This window comes from Lingula anatina, chromosome 9 (assembly GCF_051362555.1).
Source record: "Lingula anatina isolate TDL-2025a chromosome 9, LinAna3.0, whole genome shotgun sequence".
NCBI lineage: Eukaryota > Metazoa > Brachiopoda > Lingulata > Lingulida > Lingulidae > Lingula > Lingula anatina.
Genome location: NC_141775.1, coordinates 9727585 through 9755312, shown reverse-complemented (window position 1 = coordinate 9755312; position 27728 = coordinate 9727585). Strand labels below are relative to the sequence as shown.

At 37.5% G+C, this 27728-nt stretch overlaps 3 protein-coding genes across 10 annotated transcripts in view; 2 read left to right on the top strand and 1 right to left on the bottom strand.

Annotated features, from left to right (window-relative positions):
* Positions 1-1293: 1293 nt before the first annotated feature.
* Positions 1294-8069, top strand: LOC106159645 (uncharacterized). Of its 5 annotated transcripts, none has more exons than XM_013535968.2 (2): positions 1294-1440; positions 6388-8069. In XM_013535968.2, exon 2 carries the CDS (start codon positions 6489-6491, stop codon positions 7968-7970), a length of 1482 nt encoding a protein of 493 aa, XP_013391422.2. In that variant the 5' UTR covers positions 1294-1440; positions 6388-6488; the 3' UTR covers positions 7971-8069. The 5 variants fall into 5 exon arrangements, with proteins under 5 accessions (XP_013391422.2, XP_086852297.1, XP_013391423.2 ...); XM_086996171.1 differs by lacking the exon at positions 1294-1440 and adding an exon at positions 5351-5487; XM_013535969.2 differs by lacking the exon at positions 1294-1440 and adding an exon at positions 5410-5556.
* Positions 8070-11026: 2957 nt separating this feature from the next.
* LOC106159646 (uncharacterized) lies at positions 11027-14865 on the top strand. The gene is made up of 2 exons (XM_013535971.2): positions 11027-11348; positions 13107-14865. The coding sequence occupies exon 2, from the start codon at positions 13209-13211 to the stop codon at positions 14688-14690; it is 1482 nt and encodes a 493-aa protein (XP_013391425.2). The 5' UTR covers positions 11027-11348; positions 13107-13208; the 3' UTR covers positions 14691-14865.
* A 777-nt stretch (positions 14866-15642) lies between these two features.
* Positions 15643-27728, bottom strand: part of LOC106159654 (ephrin type-B receptor 1-B) — a 106843-nt gene continuing 94757 nt past the window's right edge. For 2 of the 4 annotated variants that reach the window (XM_013535981.2, XM_013535983.2), the window contains exons 8-18: positions 27339-27417; positions 26708-26858; positions 26334-26401; positions 23036-23083; positions 21710-21850; positions 21319-21566; positions 21075-21173; positions 20728-20841; positions 20260-20454; positions 19804-19946; positions 15643-19491 (exon numbers count right to left, since the gene is read on the bottom strand). In XM_013535981.2, the coding sequence (XP_013391435.2) occupies positions 19218-19491; positions 19804-19946; positions 20260-20454; positions 20728-20841; positions 21075-21173; positions 21319-21566; positions 21710-21850; positions 23036-23083; positions 26334-26401; positions 26708-26858; positions 27339-27417 (1560 nt within the window). In that variant the 3' untranslated portion in view covers positions 15643-19217. The remainder of the gene's footprint in view (positions 19492-19803; positions 19947-20259; positions 20455-20727; positions 20842-21074; positions 21174-21318; positions 21567-21709; positions 21851-23035; positions 23084-26333; positions 26402-26707; positions 26859-27338; positions 27418-27728) is intronic. The other 2 variants (XM_013535982.2, XM_013535985.2) reach the window with 2 other exon arrangements.

Genomic DNA, 27728 nt, shown 5'->3' with positions numbered 1-27728 from the left:
GATAAATCCCATGAGAGGTGGGAAGGGTGGGATGTTAAGACTTCGCTTGCTTGCTTTTAAGACAGAATTCCAGTCCAACTTCAACTTACAAGTAAGTCTCGTTTAACTTAAAAATTCTGTCTTAAACGCAAGCTCCGTCTTAACATCTGAATATTTTAAAGCATATGTGTCACTAAGTAAAAGAAAAAACAAACAGCCAAGTAAGTTGCAACTACGTCCCTGGGGAGGTTATAGCCCAGCATGCCGTATGAAGCGCTGAAAGCTAGCAAACGAAAATATCTTTCTTTGCCAGACCAGGAACTTTATCTCTGCTTTAAGACCTGAGTGCTGGGTGCCAAGCACAGCAGGTATCGTTTATGATAATAGGAATGATAATCTTTTTAAGCTCTAGCACATTTTACGAAAGTTTAAGACCAGACACACACATAAGTAGCGTAAGTAAAAACATATTTGGATATAGTAATAAGGAATCAGCATAAAATGCACATTTTACCATGCTAGACCGAAAACATGGCCTGCACCTAGGCTTGTATAGGGAGGTTTTAGCCATTGCTAACGGTACCCTTACCGTCAGCATGTCAGGCCGAAAAGTAAGGCAAATAATCACCAACCTTTCCGTATTCCACTCAACGCCAGGAGAGGGCGTGCTAATCTGTCAGTCTGATTGCATTCAGCGAGAGTCTCCCCGTGGACTTGGTGCGCACAAGCTGGTACGATAGATTAATTGTGAACGAACCCTACGTGACAAATACCAATGGCTGACTGGATTGATTATCATTCATTAATGTTATGTGATGTAAATGCAGAATGCATTAGAAATTCTGCGCGTAGCAGTTCGTCTTCCTAACCGCACTTAAAACCAGATTAACTGCAGAATTAAAATCAGAAGCACATAATCGTTTTTAATTTGAATTAATCACATAAATTACATAAAAGCATGCCTATCTTGAATAAGCATATCGCCAAAGTTAAAGAGATAACAATTGTTCCAATTAGTTTCACATTCACTATAAAAATATTTTAAAAACTCACATATATATACACATATAATGAGCTCCATTTTACCAACAAAACAACAGTTATCGCAATCTGTGCTTACCATCAGACCACATGGGTTTTCATAGATGGCTATACCTCCGTAATAATCTCTCAAGAATTTATTATTAAAAAAAAAACAAACTTTATAAAAAAACATGAATTCACTTTGAATGTCGGAATGGATTCATTTACCATTGGTGAATAAGAAAAATCGTCATTTTCCCCCAAGTTATTTCCCCGAAACGAACGGTTGTTATCCCTTTAACCAGGTACGGCTGCTGACTTCTAAGGGGCTTAGGCTTACTGTGGTACCTGAGGCAGTTTAAAACCTCTTTTTCAGGAACTAAGAAAGAGGAACTACTTGATTAGTCGACTTGGGATAGTGTCCTTGGAATAGAACAGGTATGTACACCCCGTAGAGTGAATATTAATTCAAGTAAAACATGTTCATCTGTTAACTATTCCATAGAGCATTACCTGTCACAAAATGGCGTCAACATAAATTGGTTAGTTTACATTATTTCCAAAGAATTATGAACGATTTCATATTCTAATTTAAGTTGCAAAAAATTATATAAGATGCTGACAAAAGTATGCAGTGAATATTATAAATGCATTCTGATGGTGGCAAGACCGAATATGTTCGGCTTGGAGCGAAATGGCAAACACATTTGAAACAAAAGAGACAAAGTTATTCTATAACATCATTAACATTCATCGCAATTGTTTTAACTAAGGTATATTAAAATCAGTATGTTAAGTAATTAAGTGGACAATGTGATTTTAAACAAAGTCAGGTCGTCAGGTCGTCAGGTCGTCTGTACATAAAGTGACCGCAACGTTTGAGTGAGAAACTGGTGACTGTAGGTTATCCTACAGACCCGTAGCCGGGGGAGGGGGGGGGGGGGGCGAAAAAAAACCCTTTTTTGTCGTGAAAAGGTCCCGTCTGGGTAAAATTTTATCTGGGCGCATTAAGGTTTCATGGTAAAATGTCCACCTTTTCAGAAAAAGATCCCCCTTCTGGCTACGGGCTTATCACATTTTAATGTTTATTTATTTACTTTTATTAATTATTATTTTTGTAAGACCTCAATTCAGGCTTAAAGTCACCAATTTCAAGGGGTAAAGGACTTTTTTAAACTACATCGTTGACACAGCTTTTGATTCAGAGTGGACTTTTTCGTCCAAAACTGTGGTTCTTTTGACCGACCCCCCTTTCCTTTTCTACTACATGTAGTCTACACATATCACCTACAAACATTCCCAATACGAAATAAAAAACTGCAAGTACATGTAAAATAATGCATTGAACATAATGCTCTGCGCATTTTTTAAATGTAGGCACTAAGAAAGATGGAAATGTAAATTCAGTATCCATTCAATGACTTAGAGACCATTCCCAGAGACTGCCGTACCAACTTTGGATCGAACTATCTCCGGGGGGGATTCTCGCTTAATTGCAATACACTTGGGCGGCTTAGATGTCTGTCATGCCTGCTGAGGCTGAGAAGGGGAGTAATTAACAGCTTTAGTAGGCGTTTAGCAGCTTCAGTGGGCTCCCCAGACGACTTAGCCGCTTGGGCTGAAAGCAATTTAGCGAGGGGCCCCGTGGAGATGGACCGATCCTGTTAGATCGCTCTAGGGATGGGAACCCAGTCTTAGAGCGCATTCCCAGAGTTTAGATCGATCCAACTAGATCGACCTAACTCCATGGGGGTTCACGCTAAATTGCAGTCAGCCGACCGCGCACGGAAGTTTATTGCCTTCTTACAGCTTTTAGTAGGCGGGACAGATATTTAAGCTGACTAAGCTGACAGTAATCTAGTGAGACTACACTGTAAAAACAGTGTTTAGCGTTAAAATACATACAACATACGTTAAGCACCTATACGCATTTAGAAATATGTGTAAAAGCTAAGCACGTATAGCTTTTTAAGCGTCTCACGGAAGAAAATGCTAGACACGTTGGCAGTGTTACACGTTTAGCTACAATGTATGTGCTTAGCTTCACCGGTATATGAATCTATAATAAGCCTATCACAAGCTAAGCACATTGGCTAAGCACTTCCCCTGCTAAGCGCGTGAGGCTGCTAAACATATAGAGCTGCTATAGGTGTGGAATTCCTAAACGCGTGGAGCTGCTGAACAATACCCTCTACCAGGGCTGCAGTTATTGTGGACATTTTTTGCTGAGGCGACATCAGACCAAATTGACTGTCTATTTATCTAGAGACATATCTGTGAATATCTGTGAAAAATCAGTCTGTCGCCCTGGTAGAGCGTAGCTGAACAACAAGTTTAGTTTTTCAAGCTTCTTTCAGAAGAAATAAAAATGTTTAACATGCTTAGAAGTGTCGCACTTTTAGCTATGTGATTAGTTTCACCGGTCCCATAAGTTTATTACAAGTCTCAACAATTTGGCTTAACACTTCCCCTTGTAAACGTAAGGAGCTGTTGAAGGCGTGGAGCATGCAGTCTGCTCGAACGCTTGGTGTCCTTCCTTGCAGTATCGCTTGCTTATTTCAAATAGGCCTATTAAAGATGCATACAAAGTCAATTTTTTGCTCATAAACCAACCAAACGCCAGTGTATAGTTTCAAAAAGTATAATTAAGAAAATTACCAGAAGGCATTGATTAATATTACCCGAAAAATGATATTTGAATGGATTTTTCTGCTAGCTTACTATCCTATATATACATGGGGCAGGAAAGTAGGTCACATAAATAGGTTAAATTTCTGACCAAAAATTTACAGAGCAGTCTAAAGCTCTTTTATGGCTGATCAAATAATTTATTTAGTTTGTCCCTTGGCATGTCGACTTTATTTGAGTCGTATAAGAATCTAGTAGAAGTGGTTTATTTGTGTTACTGGCAGCCCACGCTCCACCGATGCTCGGTTCATATATACCATTAAGTAATGATCCAAATAACAAATAACGTTTTCACGACGTTATCAGATGGTTACATGCTGGTAATGGTGTAGAAGAACATTATGGTACCGTTATGGGTGTTTTAACTCCATGCAAAATGACGTATAGTAACGTTATAATTTGTAAAAAGATTCGAAGACCGTTTCTACAAAATTTTATGATAATGTCATTTTGTGGAGTTTTATCAGCGTGTTTATAACATTCTGGAAAACATTATATAATGTTTTGAAACCTTTTTTTTATATAAATAACTAAAACACGTCTTGTGCTGTTTGAATTACAGTTAGCGGTTAATTCCAAAATGGGCTTGGGGTTAGTCGGCGACTAAAGCGGTGCGAATTGTAGAATATTCGGACTATCGGTACCGAAATAACCTGCATGTGATGAAAGCTTAAATAAAGTATTATAATGAATACCCCACCATCATCCTGATGTTCTATTGTTCATTACTTCCGGAAAAAATTAATAGATATCAATACCGTAACGTATTTTATCAAAATATGAAGAAAGGTGTTTTAGAGTAAAAGTGATAGTTGTTTTGTGCCTTTAGTGAACTATTGAATTTTCCTAACTTGCTTTTTAGAAATACATTCCAATAAACTTCCTCGCAAGGTCAGCTAACACAAGGATGATTAAGTCCAGCTATAAAGATGATGGTTTGTAGTCAACAATTTTGACAGTTCACGGTACTCTGTTATAGAAAAAGATACTATAACAGTTAAAGGTGACCGTGAGTTCGTGTGTGTTCGAATGATAACAAGATGCTGAAGTATCTTTCTCGATCTTCATGGTGATGTGTCATCCATTAGATGCAAAGCATGCAGCCACTCGCGGCTTATATACATAGCTTTAGAAAAAATTATCATCATTCACAAAAAGTTTTTTTTTCTCTAACAAACGGCATACTACGTCAGTGAACAAAGAGTAAAATGTGATCTTTACAACTTCTTCCTTTTAGGGGCCTGAATATTCACTGCGTGATTTAAAGGTACACTCCATGGGTTTGAAGAGCTTCTTATAAAACCTTACATACACTTCAAAAACTATTTAACCCCTAAATGCTACATAAGACGACTTTTGACAATTTTCTAAGTCCTATCGTTCTTTTGTAATTCCGATGTGTAATTCAAAGAATCAGGCCTAAACGCCTCTGTCGGCAACAAAAATGCGCCGGAGACACCCGAGTGCCATTTGTGGACTCGGCAAAGCCGGACGTGATGTTGCTAAGGCTTTAAAAGCTTTGTTGATATTATGCTTTTCGAGGATCCTTCACACCATTTCGGAAATTCCTTCCTTTACAACCAGAAAAGAGCTCAGAGGGCCCAACCTCAGCTGACACAAATAATTGAATAATAATTAACTTTGAATAAATAAATCACCAAAACTATCCACCTCTTGTTTGGTCTACTTGTGACTTATCTTTAAAATTTCATCAAAATCCGTTCGTGGCTTTTTTGCATAATGCTGTGCACACACAAAGCCAAAAACTGTAACGCAAACATGGCCTCATTGTCCGAGGTAAGGGAGAAGGCCTAGCTGAGGGTAGGGAATACCTTTCTGCGTGATTGGACTTATTTTTCGAGCGTGGTGCGTTTTTTGAGCCCAATATTCTGCGTGAAACGTGATTCAGGATTTCTTGGTGATTGGCCTGAATATATCTTGGTGATTAGTGTTTGAGCTGTTTTAATCTTGGTGATTGGTGATTAAAGGGAGGGGGGGTATTCCCTACCCGCCTAGCTGACTCGTGTTGACTGTATCTGTTAAAGCCACAGCCGGTTGGTTCAGTCCATTTCTTACCAGGTTTCAGTTTCAAATCCCAAGGTGGGTAATCACACACAGTAAGAGCATCACCCAGCGTCTTAGGGCTAATTCCCACTGTAACTACTTCCCAGCGATGATTTGAATACAGAAAAGTTGGTGATCATACGAATACGTTGAGAAAATAAAAGGGGACGTGTTATTCTGTTAACCTGATTGCATTCAGCGATAGTTCCCGCGGGGTTGGATCTACCTGGTAAGGTAGTATCATTAGGAACATACCTTTATTCTCCTGAGTCTTCTCTTCATAAGTCATGTTGACCGGGTTTGCCTTAAGCTAACGGTGAGAAAAAATCTGGCTGTACCAAATAATTACTGTTTGTGATTTAACTACCAAACTAATGAACCTTTTAGCTCAACTACTACCAAGTGTTAAGGGATGTTTTGCTTTTAGTTGGTTTATCCCTGGAAATGTAACATTGCCGTTGTGTACTGTTATATCAATATCAAACTATCCACGCCCTACTTTTAATCCATTTTGATGATGGTATACTATAAAAGCATCATGAGAACAAATTTATGCTAGTCGGCGCCAATACCAAAACCATATAGTGAATTAGAATTCAGCAAATATCCATAATTCTCTGAATTGTTTTGCAGGAAGATTGACTTTGCGTTTTGGACGTTTCAAGGCCAGAGAGCAGTTACCATAACAACACTCGTTTGGCATATCCAGCGTTCCAGTTAGAAATTACTCGAAGATGTCTTCTAAAAATGCACCCCTTCTTCAAGTGATCTATGTAGCGCTATTATTCTACATCCTTGTACAAATCTACCTAAGTGGGGTTTTCATTGCCACTGACAAGAAAAGTATGTCTGATTTGGAAAATAATGAGCAGTATGACTCCACTAAAGTGTACTCTCAAGCTCGATTAATTTATATGAAAATGAGCAGAGACAATGCAGATAAGCCACGTGATCCCGAGGACACTCCAGAAAGGAGAAACTCACCTGATTTAAAAAGTATGCACAGCAAACGCTACACACGAGGCAGCGAATTTGCCTTAAACAAATTGAACACCAAACATATCACAGCTTCTCATACAGAAAAAGTAATAAAGAAATTTAACGAACCGCAAGATTTCAAAAGCCACGTGCAGCAAACGGAAATAAGTTTACCTCTAGTTGGACGCAGCAAACCAATTTCAATTGAAACATTCCCCAAAGAATTGACATTTAAATATGACGCATTCAAAATGGCTGAACCGAACTGTGTGGACGAGGAGGACTTAAATAAGTTCCGCAAACATCCTCACAACGTTGAACTAATGCAACAGAGCGCCGAAAAACTGAGGGGAGTATTACGGATAATTGACAATGGCGTCTTCAATAAGTCTATAAGCCGTTCTAAGTGTGGATGGAAGAGCCCTTTTGATGAAATAAAGTCAGAAAATTTATCCCCGACTGCTGCTGTCCATGTTGACATTCTCTGTCCTCTAATGGTTCCCGGCGGATCCTCCTTTCAACATTTCTTAGACGGTATTCTACCCAAGATTGTCCAAGCCCTTGATTTATTGCTGAACAAAGGCGTAAAAATCTTGATACCTTTAAGTAGAGATGTAATTATATTGGAGATCTTGGAAGCACTTGGAATCGGAAAAGATAAGATTCTTTTCCACGCTGGTAGAATTTATGCAGCAAGGAAGATAATCTACACTTGTATTACACCGCCGTTACACCCGACCCTGTGGCAAAATGCACACAAACTTATGAACGCTCCTGACAAACTCCCTGTACCTCGTGAGGAGGCATATGTCATTTTGTTAACCAGAAAGCAGAGTCATAATGGAGGAAGAAAGATGCTGAATCAGATAAAAGTACAGGCGTTTCTAGAAAAAAGATACGGGAAAGACAGAGTAATAGTCTACCCGGGAAGGTACAACCTCACAACATCTGTGAGCGTTTTTGGGCGTGCGCGGCTTATGATTGGTGTTCACGGAGGCGCCCTCTATAATCTAAATTTTGCCTCAAGTGACGTCAGCGTTGTAGAAATACTTCCGTCAGATGGCGAGGGTAACCCAATCCCCTCGGGTATAGCTCACTCGATCTTTTGGTCCATGTGCAATATGTTGAATCAGTCGTATTGGAGAATTTATAATAAAGCAGAAACACGGAATGGTAACTTAATTGTTGACCTTGGCAAATTGGACCGGGTTTTGGATAGGATTGATCAGCGCTTGTAATAGTTTCTTTAACAGAAGTATTTTTGTTATTCAAACTACAGAGCAGTAGCTTAAATATGTATTTCATTGTATGAATTCAGCTGGATATACAGTCAATGAAAACGCATCAGAAAACTTTCTTGTATTTTTTTTATGTACAGACACAGATGTGTCTGTACATATTGCCATCACCTGCGTCTGTCGTCGCCGTCGTTGCTGTCGTCGCCGTCGTCGCTGTCGCCGTGCACTTTCAGCGTAAACACGATAAGTGGAAGACAGTTTTACTTCTTGGCTTTATATTTACAGAGCTGATGAATATTCATAAAACGCAGGTCAAGTTCGAAAATCAGCATGACTAGGCCATTATTGTAGAAGTTATGCTGTTTTTACACTTTTCAGCATATATGCAACACTGAAAACACAATATAAGAAAAACAGATAAGCCAATTGTCATTAAACTCACAGGAGTGGTCAATCTTACTAAACCGCAGGTAGAGTTCGAAAATCAGCATAATCGGGCCATTATTTTAGAAGTTATGCTGTTTTTTTCACATTTCCTCAGATTCAATTCTTAGGCATGTTAACAGTCTCATTATTTAACTAATAAGATACGTAAAAGTGTTTATGTGACATTTCCTGCATCTTTACAACATTGTTAGTTGATTATGTGATAAAATGATGGTAAACTTGTAATCGTGTATTGTGTAATAAAGTTTCAAAAATGGAAATAAACTGATATCTTTGCAGTTTGTCAGATTCAATCATTCACTATGTTCAGAATCTCAAAATGGAGGAAATTTGATTTTGAATCTGCAGTTAAGCATAATGTACTTTTGCATCGGAATTGACAGTAGCCTATTTTGTGCATTGTTATTTTCTGCTTTTTGTCTGTACATTTGACAGCTTTGCTGCCTTTTTTTTTTTTTTTTTTTTTTTTTTTTTAAACCGAGAATCGATTCCAACCATATAAACGAGTACAAATGCACTTGTTTGGTCATAAGAGAGTGCGCTGACCACTCGGATGTTTAAATTTTCTGCTTCAGTGATTTTGTGACCAACTGGTACAAAATCATGTGTTTTTCCTGTCTCGTGATTGGTGTGAATTAATCAGGTTCAACATATGGTGATAAATTAAGCCTTTTTTTTTTTTTTTTTTTTTTTTGCTTTTTCTTTTACTTTTTTCCATCCCATATAGCATACATGCTCTCAGACGCGTCATGGACATCTTTCCCTCAGTTCTCACAAACATGTTTTTGTCATAAACCACTCCCATAAATTTTCTGCAGCCTGTCCACCCTGACCTTATTACTTACTATGTCACCTCTATGCCACTCAGCTTGTCACCTCTGTGTCACTCAGAGTGTTGCAAGGCTTGTCACCTCTGTGTCACCTCTGTGCCACACAGAGTGTTGCAAGGTTTGTCACCTCTGTGCCACACAGAGCGTTGCAAGGCTTGTCACCTCTGTGTCACCTCTGTGCCACTCAGAGCGTTGCAAGGCTTGTCACCTCTGTGTCACCTCTGTGCCACTCAGAGTGTTGCAAGGCTTGTCACCTTTGTGTCACCTCTGTGCCACTCAGAGTGTTGCAAGGCGATGACAATCTATGCCGCTGTGACAGGAATGGCAGTCCGTTGGTCGGTTCCATTACTGTGCAGTGGCGGATTTAGACGCATGCCGTATGAAGCGCTGACAGATAACAAATGAAAATATCTTTCTCTGGCAGACCAGAAACTTTATCTCTGCTTTAACCCCTACGTGCTGGGTGTTAAGCACAGTCGGTATCGTTTATGATAATAGAAATGGTCTTCATAAGCTCTAGCATATTTTACGAAAGTTCAAGACCAGACAAATGTATACGTAGCGTATGTAGCGCAAAGAAACATATTTGAATATAGTAATAAGGAATCGGAATAAAATGCACTTTTTTACCATGCCAGACAGAAAACATGGCCTAGACCTAGGAGTGCAGGGAGGTTTTAGCCATTGCTAACGGTACCCTTACCGTCAGCATGTCAGGCCGAAAAATTAAGGCAAATAATCCCCAACCTTTCCTTATTCCACTCTAAGATCTAATAAACGGATATATTAGATCTTAGTTCCACTCAACGCCAGGAGAAGGCGTGTTTATCTGTCCAGGCCCGTAGCCAGTGTGTGTGTGTGGGGGGGGGGGGGGGGTGTTCGGGGTGTTCGAAAAAACCGCCCCTTTTGTTGGGAAAAGGTCCACTCTGGGTAAAATTTGATCTAGGTACATGAAGTTTTTTTTTAGGAAAAGGTCCACTTTTTCTGAAAAAGAACCCCCCTTTTGAAATTTCTGGCTACGGGCCTGCTGTCAGTCCGATTGCATTCAGCGAGAGTCTCCCCGTGGACTTGGTGCGCACAAGTTGGTACGATAGATTAATTGTGAACGAACCCAGAGACGTCTACGTGACAAACACCAATGGCTGGCTGGATTGATTATCATTCGTTAATGTTATGTGATGTAAATGCAGAATACATTAGAAATTCTGCGCATAGCAGTTCGTCTATTATTTTTAAAACTTTACCTAGATATCTACACAGTGATTACAGGTGGTCTGATTTTAATTCTGCAGTTAGGGATAATTTTCACTGAATCTGGTGTTAAGTGCGTTTAGGTAGAGTTTAAAAATCAGTTTGGGAATGAAAGTATTTTAATTACACCACTAATGAATTCGTTAGTCATTGATGTGCACTTTAAAAACAAATTACCCAATTGGAAAATATGTAATGTGATGAATAAAATGTACATCCGGGAATGGAAAAATCCAGGCCATTTCTTTTGCTTAGTAGGAAGAGAAAATCACAGCCGGCATGAAAAAAGATGAAAAGAACCACAAGCACATAATCGTTTTTAATTTGAATTAATCACATAAATTACATAAGAGCATGCTTAACTTGAATAAGCATATCGCCAAAGCTAAAGGGACAACAATTGTTCCAATTAGTTTCACATTAACGATAAAAATACTTTTAAAATCTCACAGATATATATATATATAATAAGCTCCATTTTACCAACAAAACAACAGTTATCGCCGTCTATGCTTACCATCAGACCACATGGACTTTCATAGGTTGCTATACCTCCGTAATAATCTATTAAGAATTCATTATAAACAAAACAAACCTTTTAGGAAAAAAAACATGAATTCACTTTGAATGTCGAAATGGATTCATTAACCATTGGTGAATAAGAAAAATCGTCATTTTCCCCCAAGTTATTTCCCCGAAACGAACGGTTGTTATCCCTTTAACCAGGTGACTTCTAGGGGGCTTAGGCTTACTTGGGTACCTGAGGCAGTTTAAAACCTCTTTTTCAGGAACTAAGAAAGAGGAACTACTTGATTAGTCGACTTGGGATAGTGTCCTTGGTAAAGAACAGGTATGTACACCCTTTAAAGTGAATATTAGTTTAAGTAAAACCTCATCATCTGTTAACTATTCCATAGAGCATACCTGTTACAAAATGGCGTCCGCATAAGTTAGTTAGTTTGCATTATTTCCAAAGAATTATGAACGATTTAATATTCTGATTTTAGTCCCAAAAGAAATTATATAAGATGCGGACAAAAGTATTCGGTGAATATAATAAATGCATTCCGATGGCAACAGGACCGAATATATGTTTGGCTTTGAGTGAAATAGCAAACGCATTTGAAACAAAAGAGACAAACTGATTCTATTACATCATTAACAATCATTGAAATAGCTTTAACGAAGGTAAATTAAAATCAGTCTGTTGAGTAATTAAGAGGGCGATGTGATTTTAAACAAAGCCAGATCGGCTGTAAAGTGGCCGCAGTGTTTGACTGAGAAACTCTGTTATCACACAGGCCCGTAGCCGGTGGAGGGGGGGGGGGGGTCGAAAGAACCCCTTTTTGTCGGGAAAAATTTTATCTAGGTACATGAAGGTTTCATAGTAAAAAGTCCACCTTTTCAGAAAAAAATCCCCTTTGATAATTCATGGGCACACACCTATCACAATTAAATGTTTATTTATTTATTTATTTATTTATTTATTTATTTATTTACTTTTATCAATAATTATTTTTGTAAGATCTCAATTCAGGCTTAAAGTCATCAATTTCAAGGGGTACGGGACTTACCTAGGGGTAGAGATGATTACCCCCTAAGAGCTTTACTAGGCGTGACAGACGTTTAAGCCGGTTTGTTTGATAGCAATTTAGTTACACTCCCCAGGAAGACAAGATCCAAATATATGTGGGTATGGTCCCATAGACCCCTAATTCAATCTAGCAGGAGCGACCCATCTTCGAGGTGATTCTCGCTAAATTGCTTCAGCTAAAGCGGATAAGATGACTGGCACGCCTACTGAAGCTGCTTAACGATAAGTTAATTACCCCCTAACAGTTTCAGTAGGCATGCCAGACATTAGAGCCGCTTAAGCTGAATGTTGCTTAGCGAGAAACCCCTCGGAGATGGGTCCATCCTGCTAGATCAATCTAATCGGGATGGGGTCTTATTGCTGTTGACTAATACGTCTATAAGGCTTGCGATAAAAACATGACATTTGCTATCATTTAAATAATGGCACACAAACATCCAGACCCTCTAGTCAACATAAATTTCCATGAATTAAGGCCTATTAACATTAATTGCCATTCCCAAACGTGTGCAGAATGATTACAAGATGTTGAAGTTAGAAGTAACTTTCTCTCCATGGTGACCTATCTTCAATTAGATGCAAAGCATGCAGCCAGTCGCAGGTTATCTATAACTTTAGAAAAAATTATTTTCACTCACATATAGATTATTTCTCTAACAAACGGCATACTACGTCAGTGAACAAAATGTGATCTTTACAACCTCTTCCTTTTTTGGACCCTGCCTGTTCTCTCATTTAAAGGTGGCTTTGAAAATTCCCTAAAAACAAATTAGCTGAATTTCTACCAAGAGCTTCAAGTTGACTGCTATAAGAGGATTTCTAGTAGTTGAACCTGGAAACGTAACGTCGCCGTTGTGTTACGTCAATATCAAACTGTCCACGCCCTGCTTTTGATCCGTTTTGATGGTACTATAAAAACATTATGAGAACAAATTTATGCCAGTCGGCGCCAATACCAAAACCGTATAGTGTTTAATTCAGTAAATTTTCATAATTCTCTACCTTGTTTTGCAGGAGGATCGGCTTTGCAATTTGGACGTTTCAAGGCCCATAAAGCAATTACCATAACGACACTCGTTTGACATTTCCAGAGTTCCAATCAGAAATTACTCGAAGATGTCTTCTAAAAATGCCCCCCTTCTTCAAGTGATCTATGTAGCGCTATTAGTCTACATCCTTGTACAAATCTACCTAAGTGGGGTCTTTATTGTCACTGACAAGAAAAGTATGTCTAATTTGGAAAATAATGAGCAGTATGACTCCACTAAAATGTACTCTCAAGCTCGATTGATTAATATGAAAATGAACAGGGACAATACAGATAAGTCACGTGATCTCGAGGACACTCCAGAAAGGAGAAACTCTCCTGGTGTACACAGCAGACACAGGAAACGGTACACACGAGGCAGCGAATTTGCCTTAAACAATCTGAACACCAAACGTATCGAAGCTTCTAATACAGACAAAGTAATAAAGGAATCTAACGAACCCCACAATTTCAAAAGCCACGTGCAGCAAACGGAAATAAGTTTACCTCTAGTTGGACGCAGCAAACCAATTTCAATTGAAACATTCCCCAGAGAATTGACATTTAAATATGGCGCATTCAAAATGGCCGAACCGAACTGTGTGGACGAGGAGGACTTAGAAAAGTTCCACAAACATCCTCTCAACGTTGAACTAATGCAACAGAGCGCCGAACAACTGAGGGGAGTAATACGGATAATTGACAATGGCATCTTCAATAAGTCAATAAGTCGATCCAACTGTGGATGGAAGAGCCCTTTTGATGAAATAAAGTCAGAAAATTTATCCTCGACTGCTGCTGTCCATGTTGACATTCTCTGTCCTCTTATAGTTCCCGGTGGATCCTCCTTCCAACATTTCTTAGACGGTATTCTACCCAAGATTGTCCAAGCGCTTGATTTGTTGCGGAACAAAGGCGTAAAAATCTTGATACCTTTAAGTAGAGATGTAATTATATTGGAGATCTTGGAAGCACTTGGAATCGGGAAAGATAAGATTCTTTTCCACGCTGGTAGAATTTATGCAGCAAGGAAGATGATCTACACGTGTATTACGCCGCCGTTACACCCGACCCTGTGGCAAAATGCACACAAACTCATGAACGCTCCTGAAAAACTCCCTGTACCTCGTGAGGAGGCATATATCATTTTGTTAACCAGAAAGCAGAGCCATAATGGGGGAAGAAATATGCTGAACCAGATAGAAGTTCTAGCATTCCTAGAGAAAAGATACCGGAAAGACAGAGTAATAGTCTACCCGGGAAGGTACAACCTCACAACATCTGTGAGCGTTTTTGGGCGTGCGCGCGTCCTGATTGGTGTTCACGGAGGCGCCCTCTATAATCTAAATTTTGCCTCAAGTGACGTCAGCGTTGTAGAAATACTTCCGTCAGATGGTGCGGGTAACCCAATCCCCCCGGGTATAGCTCACTCGATCTTTTGGTCCATGTGCAATATGTTGAATCAGTCGTATTGGAGAATTTATAATAAAGCAGAAACACGGAATGGTGACGTTATTGTTGACCTTGTCAAATTGGACCGGGTTTTGGATAGGATTGATCAGCACTTTTAATAGTTTCTTTAACAATATTAATAGGCCTACATATAAGAAATGTATTTAGAAATACATTTTTTTTTGTTCAAACTACAGAGCAGTGGCTGAAATGTGTATTTCAGATTGAATTAAGCTGGACTATATATATATATATATATATATAAATATATTTCTTTTCATTCATAATTGGCTTTTCAACGCTTGTAAACCGATTTTTAAAAAGCAGACCCCCCCCCCAATATCGAAACGAAATAATGGGGTTGTAATGTTTTATAATGTATTTTCAAATGTGACGTTGACTTATGATCAATATTGGTAGAACCATATGCTTGGTATTGGGGGTTGGCCTGTGTAACGTGACATAGATTCCCCAACGATACACAGTCTGCTTCCCATTCCTTTTCACAGGTAGGCCAAAGCCTCACCCTAGGCTGTGGCCCACTTAGGTCAGGTTAATCCTAACCATTTGAACTATACGGAGGGCGGACTTTCTGTTACACGGACCCTCATTTTCGTTACACCGGTCCTTTAAGTTTTTGCTTAACTCATTTATTTCTTCTAACTTGAGTTTAATTGAATATTCGTGTTAATCGCTATTCATAGCCCATTACGGTGACCGTTTTAAAAGGGATATTAGCAGTGGTGAATGTGTGAGCACACTAAAATTTGGGCATTAGTACCCTGATCCTCCGTGGGGATTGCGCATCAAGCACTCAAGTGGTTCAGCCATATTTGATCCTCGCATCTGTTGGTCTGCTGTTGTGAATGCTCTCTTACGTCGCGCCAACGACATCAAGACCCATAACGATAATCCCCTTGTACCCTGAAGTGGTCAAAATGCACAGAAAGCAAGTGCAAATGACCAGACATCATCTTGTATTCATTTTCAGGTTCAACAAAGTGACACTCTTCTTTATTAAAAAAAAAAAAAAAAACAGAGAGAAAAGTGAACCACAGGCAAAAAAAAACGTTCTTTTTGGTACAAAATATTTATTCAATATGTATAATGACTGATATGAACATATACAGAACAACAAGGCGCAGTATCAAATAATGAATAGTATATACATGCAGCCCACATATACAAGTTAAATGACAGTGTCACAATTTCTCTCATATTTCAGACAGCATGATGCAATATAATATCATCTATTCGCAAGTCTGTTTTTTTTTTCTAACAGCACTACTAAAGCAGCTTCAGCCGACATGCAGAAGTCCATTAAGTGTATAATTAAGGTAAACAATGTTCTAAAATGATATGCAAATTTCCTCTCAAATCAACTGATGCGAAACTTGTATACTGATGACTCAGCATCATTTATAAGTATTTCTTCCATAATACAGGATACTTGATACTTAAATCGTGTTAGCCTCACAATGCCTCAAAAATGCTCAATAATGGTGAGATCTTGCACAATATCATTAATGAAGAATAAACATAATCAGACCAAAAACTGATATACTATCAATCAACAACACTGTCTGGATACACAGAAGGAGTATATATGTATAAAAGCCATTACCCTTTGGTATTAACTTGGGGTAACAGAACTTGATATAAATTCTTAAGTCATTTTCTTTGCATAGACCATTCTGCTTGTCACGTGAATTGACTGGTAACATTATGAAATGTATGATATTGGTTTAGTAACAGAACAATAATATACTTAGCAAAAAGTGATCAAACATCAGGAATTAATCTATTGGTTAAGTCTATTTATCTATTAACCGATCAATTTGTGATGTTCAATTGTATCCGATTAAAAAAAAATCTCATAATTTTCCAGTTCTATATGTTCGTCATATTGGCAAGATATTTAAGGAGACAATTCCGATCACTTCGGTACATTACTAATGCTACCAGCGTTCTTGGTGTATTGTGTTGTCAATGTTTTAAGATCTGTTGGTTAAATAAGTTTTTTTTTTTTCAGAGTTATTCTACAGGAAACATTGCCAGTGGCATCTGACAAAACATGAAAATAATGACCTTATTAGCATTGTGACTTAAAAGTGTACAACTGCAAAATGCTCTTAAAAGAGTACATTGTTTTTTAACAAATGCAGAAAAAAATATACAAAAAGATATAAATCTCAGACAGAGGTTCAAGTCAAAGTTAAACATTTCATCATGATAAAGCTTTACACGCTTCCTTTTAAAAACTGAAACAAAAATACACAGATTATATAAAACTGTGACTGACACCTTGACTGTGACACTTAACCTAATAAAACCATTATCAAATTGTCATCAAAATATATCCATGATGAAGACATCATCAAACCACTGCAATGATGACATCATCAAAAGTTGCCAACAAAAGATGACATCATCAAAAATAGTGTACATTTACAGCCAACATTTCTACAACAGTTTGCACTGGTGGAGTTTTAACCTGTAAGTAATTCACCTTTCAAGACATTCATTGCAAAATTCCATGTATACCGAACTGGAATAAATAAACCATATATACATCTAAAACAACAAAGAAAAAGAATACCCTTGATACTGTATGTATAACTATATACAAAATGGAAATACTTATGTACAAGTAGCAGTATATGCTGGCACCCATATAAAAAAAATCCACAAAAAAATTTGATTAAAATATGTACAACATTGCTGACAACGTTACATGTAACATTGTGTGCTGTACAGCATTTGCACTGTCATAGTCCATTGTTCCTAAGTGCATGTGACATTACAACTGTCAGTTACAGCATCAGTGACAATACAAAGACAAGTCTTGGAAATTATGTCATATTGCCATGTACTTATTACATTCTCTTACTGATTTAACTAATTGAATATTTAATGTAGCCTTCCTAAAAAAGGTTGGATAAAAAGTATACAAATTATTTCAGTATTTCAGGTGATATATTCCCGTGTATTTTAATCCAAATCATACACAGCATGGTCAACTCCATAAAGCTGACCATAAAAAATCTTCCAGAAATTCCAGAAGGCACAAGGCGGAATACCACTGTATAAGTCCTTGTTGTATCACTACTGCTGCAACTGATTATTAGTGATTTGTGCTGTTATAACTGCGTGAAAATAACTGACATTTTAATGATCTTCTATGAGAGAAACGGTGCTGTGGCCAGTGGTGATTCACAATTTCTACACCGCCTCACCAAATATGAATATATGCAGTCCCAAAAACTAGTCCATCATTCTTGAAGAAATTGATAACTTGTGGAAGGTATTCAATATAACCGAAATACAAATGTATCACTCTATAATTGTTTCTCTAGCTGTGGTGTTTTTTAATCCATTAAGGAATCACTTAAATCTCTGTCACAGGGTTAAGTAATTAATAAGTTCCTTCCCCCCCCCCCCCCCCAAGGGTAAAACACCTATTTGACACCAAGCCCATATAAACCAGCTTTCACCCCTCCTTTCAGTAAAGTAATATCTTCCACTAGGCAGCATCCTTTACAAACAATCCCCCCCAACAGAAACTATTTCTGTCCCTAGATTGTTTATCTGAAACCAGTCCATACATTGAAACCAGTCATGTACCATTACATAGGGCATCCTTGTCTGAGTCAACAACTACATGATCGTCATATTTAAGGCAACAACAAGTACTTAACATATACACTAATTTTTTTTATGGCATAGTCTGTTAATATCTATTTTTTGTATGAAATAAGCCTAGAGAATGTATCATAATTATGCTAATTAACAATCTAGCTTTTAAAACATCAGTTGACAGGTTCTCTCGTCTTCACCACTGGCTTCTAATAACATAATAAAGTGCCTATTTGTCTAATCACACTTGATATATCACAATTAATAATGATTTATTTCTGTCCCACTCTTAGCAACAGGTGCTGCAGTTTCAAGCATTCCACCTTATTACCACTGGGATAAGCGTCTATGTGGAACAGGCGCATAACAGGTTTCTCTCTGACCTGTACGAGTTACAATAATCTCCATCTGCGCTTTTATCCTACAGGCTAATATATCCACATACCCTTTTGGAGGATGGTACTTGGAATAAGTGGTCCTTATTTATCGTGTGATCCTTCCATCTGGACTTGCTTTTTATATTTGTGCGTGGTCAGGGTTGCTAAGAAGCACTTTGTAATCGCACCACGCATGTTACGGTCTGTTGCACACGGCACTGTCTCTGCCATCACTCACCAGGAGGTGCTAGCGAGGCCATGCTGTGTGATCAGTGCAAGACAGGACACAGCTCAGCAGGTGGAGCCATTTGCTGTGAAATTTGTGCAAGACAGGCTGTAGTTCATTTCTCTACTTGTTTGACAAGTTCCCGAGAATTATATATACATATGTGAAGAATCCATGACATATCCATAGTTCAACGTGGATATTTTATCCACTTCATGGTTGATAATATCCATAATCTGTGATCTATATATATATATAAATATATCCATGGTCTTGTTTTTGATATTTCTTTATGTATATGTATATATCTATTCACATACGTACACACAACCATGAGTAACTGTCACCATATTGGACACCTCGGACTTGTCAGTAATACCTAAATTCCGCTCCCTGTTCCACTTTCATCATACAAGGAAACCTTCCGACATTTGAACAGCACCGCTTAGCTGTGCTCGTAGAGTCTGTATGCTATTCATGATTTTCTTTTGATGTCCAACGAGAGTGATGCCCAAATGGGCCAGTTCCGTGACTGTGATCCTGGACACTTGTTCCATATTTTCGTAACCTGCTTGCAAGAAATTGTCTAAATAACGCTCCATCTTTATGCTGCAGAGCCACTCCTCGATGCTGGTGAAGCGAGTCATATCAGGCACACTTGGATCGAAGATGTTATGAGGCCTAAAAATACATGATTTATTGGTTATCGTATGAAAACAGGTATCAGAAAGATGACTTGATACATTTTGGTGAAAAAAAAAAGGTTTAAGAAGGCTTTTTGTGTCATGCTGTATTTTCATATCATATTTCCTATGTTTTAAAACCAAACAAGAACAAGGAGCAACACTGTTTTTGAAATACACTTTCCAGCTATGTCTTTCTTTTCAGTTTTTTCAGTGAAATGTTAACATTTTAACTTTTGTCATAATGTAAACACTACAATCTTTTTTGCCTCTTAATCATGCTGTCTGCCAATACTTGTGGCAAACTGACCTAGACTTAGCGAGTTTTCTCAGGAGTTCAGGTGAGCGGATGAGTTTGTCTAGAGTCTTCACCAACTGGGCAAACTTTGGTCTTTGGTTCCTCTCCTTCTGCCAGCAGTCCAGCATCAACACGTGAGTGGCCTCGGGACAGTCCTGCAGCAAATAAAAGATTGTTTATTATTGGTAAAATTTCAATTGTTCTGTTATTTTTTCATTTTAATTTGGCAATGGCATTTTTTCACAGAAATTTTATCTTATCTGACATCACAAAATGATAAATAACAGGTTTTCCAACTCAAGGTAAACTTGTGAAACAAATTTCTAACATCATCACAACTCTACAAAACACTTATAAATGAAACCCTTCATAACATTTATAAAACTTAATATTTATAATCATTTTGCATTTAATCAGAGCTTTTAGATAAAAAACCCTTCATCATAATTATAAACCTATAAATCTCACCATAGGAGGGGGCAACCTGTATCCCTTGTCCACAGCTTTGATAACATCTTGGTTCGACCAGTTCCAATATGGCCGCTCGCCATATGACATCACCTCCCATGCAACCACTCCATAGCTCCAGACATCAGATGCCGACGTGAACTTGCGGAAGGAGATTGCTTCTGGTGCTGTCCACCTCACTGGAATCTTACCTCCCTGTAAAGAAGAGTTTTATCTGTGATAAGTCATGTCCTGTCCTGTCACATCTTACACAAACTGCACAATGTGACCTCACTAGCCCCACCTGGTGAGTGGAGGCCATTTTGAAGGCAAAGAAAGCTGTTGGTACTATATGTAACAAAGTATTTTTCCATAATAAGATTGTTTCTTTTCGCTCAAAACTTACAGCAATATGCGTAATAAAATTTCCAGAAAGGAGTCAACTACATCACTTTTACAAAATATCTTCAAAAAGCAACATGGCCTTACCCTTGTTGTGTAGGCTCCGTCGGTTGTGTCACTCTCAATTTCTCTTGACAAGCCAAAGTCAGCCACTTTGCATACAAGGTTGTCATTGACTAAGATATTCCTAGCAGCCAAGTCCTGGGAATCAAATAATAAAACATATCATATTTATGTCCATGCAAAAGTAACAAACTTAACTAAGACTTATTTATGTATTTTACTTTGGCATGCTGTTTGAGATTTTTATATTTCATGAGCAGCAAGGCACTGCCAGCAAGTGCGATTTGAAAACATACAAAAGGACATGAATTTACTTTAAAATAAATTATTATGAATATATATTTGCAAAAGGAGGTTTTCTTTTCACTTACCCTGTGAACATATCCCATTTCAGAGAGGTATCTCATTCCAGAAGCAATTCCTCGCAGCATCCCCACCAACTGGATGATGGTGAACTTACCATCATTGGTCTGGAAATAAAAACATTTACAGCATGTTTTAAAAACTATTTCACATTTGATCATTTAAAAATGATGAAGCTGCAGGTTTTAAACAAATAAAAAAATATAGAATGATCTAAGAAATATGTCTAGAAAAAAGATCAAATCTACATACCCTCAAAAACTGATCCAATGCGCCATTCTCCATAAATTCAGTGATAATCATGATGGGATTACTCTTTGTGACCACTCCCTCCAGATAGATCACATTTGGGTCGTCAAACTGTCCCATGATGCTTGCCTCTGTCAGGAAGTCCATGCGGCTCTTGTCTGATGCACCAGGTTTCAGGGTTTTTATAGCTACGCTCAGCTCCATTTTGCCAGGAACTCTCAACTTGCCTTTGCAGACGTCACCAAATTCACCTATGATTTTAAGATATCCAATATACTTCCTTGTTAAAATATAAAACTCTTGGTTCACTTGAAATCTATAAATTTTTCCCTAATTATTTTGCTAAAACAAATCAAAAATCTATAATTTCGAATAAAATCTAACAGTTACGTACCTCCTCCAATTACAGATTCAATGGTGATGAAAGAAGCATCAATCTCTTTGGTAAATTCTCTGACGGCCTGTTGTGGGTCCTCGTACGTGTGAGGGTCGACATAGGTACGAACACCAGGGGGCGCAAAAAGAGGCATTGTCACTGGAAAGTTAAAGACACAATGCCCATGTAGTCTTCAAAAATTTTTCTTAAAATTTAAGATACACAGAATGACACAGCAACTAAAAAAGTAAAAGTAGAGTTATAGTATTTGTAAATCTAACTAAGTTTATCCTGATCAGTTTGAAATCTTTCCCTATTACCTACAAGTTATGAAGCTTGCTACATTGTGTTAAAATATACTTTAGCACAGTCTCAATGGCTCTCACTATTGTAGAGCAACTCAAGATTTTAAAAATATAATGTTAAGTCTCTAACATCTTTATAGACCTTGAATTAAATTCTATAGTCCAAATGAAAGGGACTGGGGCAAATTTCTTCAAAAAGTATTTATACATTTATCATTAAAGTAGAAAGTGTAATTTCAAAGTTAGAGTCGAACAAAGCAAGATATTACACCATTCTTATGCATGATATATGATTCTTGTCCCTTTAGATCTCTCGTTTCTTAAGCCTGCAATAATATTTTTGCACGAACTGTTTGATATCAGAGCCTTATAGGTTGGTTAAAAATCCCCAAAAGCACACTCTACATAGACCAAAAAATTGCACCCACTGACCTTTGCACTTATTGACCTATGCACCTGATAAACTATACACTCTAAGCCAATTCAGTTCAAGGATAAAATTAATCATTGAAGCCACTGAAAATTTCAATCATAATTCTTTTATTCAAGTTCTGAAAATGGCATACAATGCCTACCACAGTAAGTACAGAAGAAAATAACCATTTTTTGTTCAAAAATTTCAGTGGTTTCATATGTATTACTGAAGCCCCATACCCTCAATATGACAGTCAAGTAGTTACCATGGCTGACTTGAAATATAAGTTTTTGGGGAAAAAATTATTTTTCTGTGTATATATATATGCAAATCATATATACACTCATTATACAAACTTCCATAAATGAGTCAGCAAAACATGGTACTACAGGACTGGGCTCACTCCATCTTTTTGTTTTGATTGGCCATAAAATGATTTTTATTAATTCTTTTCAGTTATCTGCTATTTCTGTTATTTTGAATTTAATTTCACAATAAAAAATTTTCATAATCCAATGTGAATGATGAAATGAGCACAGTTTACCTTCGGCATTGGTTACAAAAAAGCAACTGCATGCAATGTTGCGTTCTACAAAAACGCTTTTTTTTTCTGCGAATACTTACAACTTCCATTCATGTGCGTGTCAACGATAACAGGAGGCGGGTACTGAACTGTTAGTGTGGGAGAGAAAAAAGAAACGCAACATAAGAAACCCGGAATTCACAGGGTTTTTACGATAATAAATAATAGACATAGATGTACCATAGGTGGAGAAACAATGAATGAACCTAGGCAATACAGGGGGCCAACAGCTTCCAAAATCAGACCTAACTTTTCACTAAAAATGTATGAATTTTCAATACAAAAGGGAATTATTTGTGGAGTAGAAGCAGGTAGACTAAAAAAGAAAAGTCTAAACCTACTTAAAATTAAGTGAAAATGAATTTTGTATAGTAACCTCATCAAAAATATAAACTCAATGTATAAAAGCTACAGTGGAGCAATAGGGAAGAAATAGGTAATAAGCGTAAATGTCTTCATATTAAAAATTTCCAGATTAATTTCTTGAAAGAATTTTTTAAAACTCATGTTGTGTTCTTGTAACATTCACAAGTTATCTCCACATGGTAACACCTCTATCTATTATTAATAAGGTCCTTATAGAACCAGTACCTTCATAATAAAATTGTTTGTAGAGATGCAGTAAAAATCGACAGGAGACAATTTCTTTATTGCAAGCATGCTAAACATTTAAAGCATAGTTTCATCTCAATCTGATCTTTAAAATCTTCAAAGCAGCAATCTACACATATAAATATTTAGGATTAAGCAACCTTTGAACGCATGCATTCTGATCACAATGACAGAATATAACAATTATAATATATTCTACTGTACAAACATGCAATAATAAGAACCACAACACATGCAGCATGCAAAGACAACAAGTACAAAAGTCGTGCCCATTAGAGTGTGCAGGTGCGTGCATGGGTGTGACTGCACACTGCCTAATCTACCATGTGTTAAAATCTACGATAGTGTGCTAACACGCAAAACAATTAGTTTTTTGAGAAAAATAAAGAGCCTCACATGCAAAAAGATGTTAGTTAGATCTATAAATCTATTATTACTATGTTTGCTTGGCTATATTTTAAAATTGCTTTTGGATAATAGACTTCCTGTGCCACTTCTCTTAGAAAAAGTTTAAGCCTCAAGGTAAATTCACTTGATTGAGAATTGTTTCCTAATTTTCCAATTTTTGAGTAGAATTATTACACCTTATCCCCTCGCTGTGTTATAGCCAACAACTGTATACACAGAACATTTTGACTTAATAGACAATTTTTTGACACAACTCACAAAAACATTGAAAATCTTGTTATTTTTATCGACCCTACCACAATCGGATTAATCACCGTCTTGGTTAGATATTACAGTTAGTATTTTTACGTGCATACATATTATCTTTCCCTTATTTCTCTAATATTTTTGGTCTGGGCATAAGATGGAGACAATTTCTAATTTATTCTACAAACAGACTCTGTTCACTAGAAAAGATTTAATAACAAAAGACCACAGTAAAATGAAAAATACCAGCTAAATGTGTCAACCTCAATTGTTGTTCCTCAGTACCTTCAATCAATAAGCCAAAATACAATAATAAGGCCACACTTTTTTATTTTTATGGATGACATCCTCTGGGTACCCCAAAATCGGTGCGAGAGGGCGAAAAAAAAAAAACAGTCCAAAAAAAAAAAAAAAACTGCTTAAGTAAAGGAATGCTGTCAGTACACAGCTGGAAACACAAATTTAACCACAGAAACACGTATCAAACTAACAATATGTCTTTATCCATGCTCTCAAAATATTAAAGCATTGTGAATACTTCGTAGAAATGTAAAAAAAAGTCATGAATTGATATACTTCATATTACCAAATCTATTTAAGGTTATTTCATGCATTGATTTGGTATAGCAATCAATAAAACAAATATCAATCAAACAGTGCGTCTTTATTTGTATTCTCAGAATATTAAAACATTTTGAACACTTCACAGAAATGTTTAAAAATGATGCAAAGATATGCTTAATACTACCAAATCTATTAAAGGTCATTTCAGACGATGCCATTTTGTCAACTTCAACTCACACGAAGCAGCTAAACTGTCAGGTGGCCTGTCCGACCTTCAGCCCACCAAATACCTCGACGCCCTTGTCGACCCTTTTTTCGCTACAGAAAACCTGGTATTAATGTGCTGCTTTATACAGAATGTCACAGAAATGTTTCGGCCGCCGCCAGCCTTTCGCACAATTGTAAAAAGGTGATATCTCCATGCCCAATATCAATGGCATACCAATCCAAAACGATGGCGCCCGTTCTCTTGATGACTTTTATTGTTGTGTAATTTGAAAGTAATCCTAGAGATGAATTTGACAGCAAAGTGGCCGCATTTCCACGTGGCGAAAATACGCATGCGCAGAAAGCTCATTTCCTTGCAAATTCAATAACAACGTTTGCGACAACCGACTTCGTTGGGGGCTGGGGGGGCTTTTTTTTTTTTTTTTTTTGGAGAACGGGCGAAAATCCGTGCGCGCGCAGGATGTCATCCATAAAATTAAAAAAGTGGGGCCTAATGATAAAAAAAAAGAAAAAAAATTCTGTAATCATAAATTAACTTTGGCACTTCTGTACATGAAAATACACTTTGGCAGACAACATTTAGCTTGGTATTTTCACTTCATTTAATTTTTAAGTAAACTTTGAAAACAGTTGAATGCACAATCATTCTAAAGAAGTTAATTTGCCATGCACACTCCTTAAAACCGCATTCACACAGGACTACCATCAACTGGAAATATGTCCAACTGCTACCATCCAAAGACAGAATTACATTTGGAGTGACAGCGCAAGTCGGACCCATTTCCAGTTCGCTGTAAACCTGTCTAAACACTGTTGAAAAAAGTGCAGCTGATGTCAGATTGGTGCAAATGGGAAACAGTAGAATTCTATGAATTAAATTGCTAAATCAAAACTGGTTAAACAGAGGACAGGGAGAGGTGGTTTTGGGTGTGCAGTCCAACCGTTCTACTTACCAAATAAAAAAAAGAAACAAAGCCAGTTTCCTATTTTTTAGATTACCAATATTTGGAAACTTGTCTTTGGTTCTTGTTACATACAAAGGCAGTGTAGTAGTTCATCGCACGAAGCTATAAGAGCTCAGTTTCTTTTCTTCACGTAAAAAATAGGTCCATCAAGAAACTTGTTTCAAAAGAGTAGTCATTTTCAGTGATGAAGAAAAAGGACCAACTCTCAGAGCTTGGATTGAACCTACATTGCCTTTATACCCGTGTCTGTGACACTGTGACATTGTGACAAACTATAAGACTGTTATATACTAAAGCATGCAAAGACGTATCCTACCCTCACCATTACTGTAGTGAAGCTGGTCGCAGTCGCTCTTGTTCTTCTCGTTGCACGGCTGATTGTTTCTGTAACAATAACAAAATATTGTTGACTACAATCCCCCTATGGTCTGACACCATTACGGCAATAATAATACAGTGTCATTAAAACATACCAATGCAAGATGTAATATTACAAATACAATGATGACTGCAAACCAAGCGTCTTTTGGATATCATTTGAACAATAAAAATGCACAACTGTCACTCTCTTTAGAAACGGAAGAATGTTGACTGCAATGGCTTTACCTTTTCAATACAATTTAAACAATAACAATACAATGTCTTTACATTTTACACAAAGTATAACATTTAAAGTACAACGTTACTAACCTCTTCAGGTAAATGACAACCATGACAGCTACGATAATGAGACTGACAATGACAGCAACAGCAGCTCCAGCGATGATGCCATCTGTGTTTACGAATCCAGGTGAAGTTTGTTTGTCATCCTTAGCCAGCGAAACAGTTGTTGTGGGAACTTCTGAAAGGCCAAAATGTTATTTTAAAGAAAAAGTTCCACTGTATTCCTTTTTTGTTAATTTTTAATTAATTTCATGTGATTTCTAAATTATACTGTGTTATTCTTTACATCACTGTCAGGGGCGGATCCAGAGATATTTTCTGACAGTTTTCCAAATTATTTTTGTTAATCCATCCTCCATTTTTGACCGTCTTCCGACAGAAAATATTAGATACCCGTCAATGTAAACTTTAAAATCTGACCGTCTTCCGGAAGACCCAGAAGACGGCCTAAATCCGCCCCTGACTGTTTGTGTGCGAGTTATCTCCATGCTTGCATACATAGTCATGGAATGCACATGCCTGTGTATGCATGCGTGAAACGTTGTACAAATTGAAAATCCTGAAAACCTAGTTTGCAATTTCTCACTGCATTTAAAACCACAGTGTATGTGACAGAGGAGCAAATTCATTTCTGTTTATTTATTTTTTTTAAATTTACCTCTGGTTATGAAGGCCTCGGTGAAGACAGAAACTGGAAGGGTCCACTCGCCCCAGCCCTCGAACACTTTACCACGGACCTGGAAGTAAAACAAATAGCATTGCATTCAACAATGGGGGTACATTTTGTTCTTTCTTAGACCCCATTCCAACAGGCACCACTGGTCTACATAGATCAACCCAACTCTGCAGGGACTCTTGCTGAGTGCAATCACCAGCTTTTCTGTTTTCTACTTAATGCCAGGAGAAGGCACGTCATTCAGTTAAGCTCATTACACTCGGTGTTTTGTCAAGATAAACCTGTGGAGAGAATTTTTGTCTGGTGGCCTATATTACTGAAATAAACCACTTCTATCATATCCACTTATATCAGATATACTGCAGTAATTTA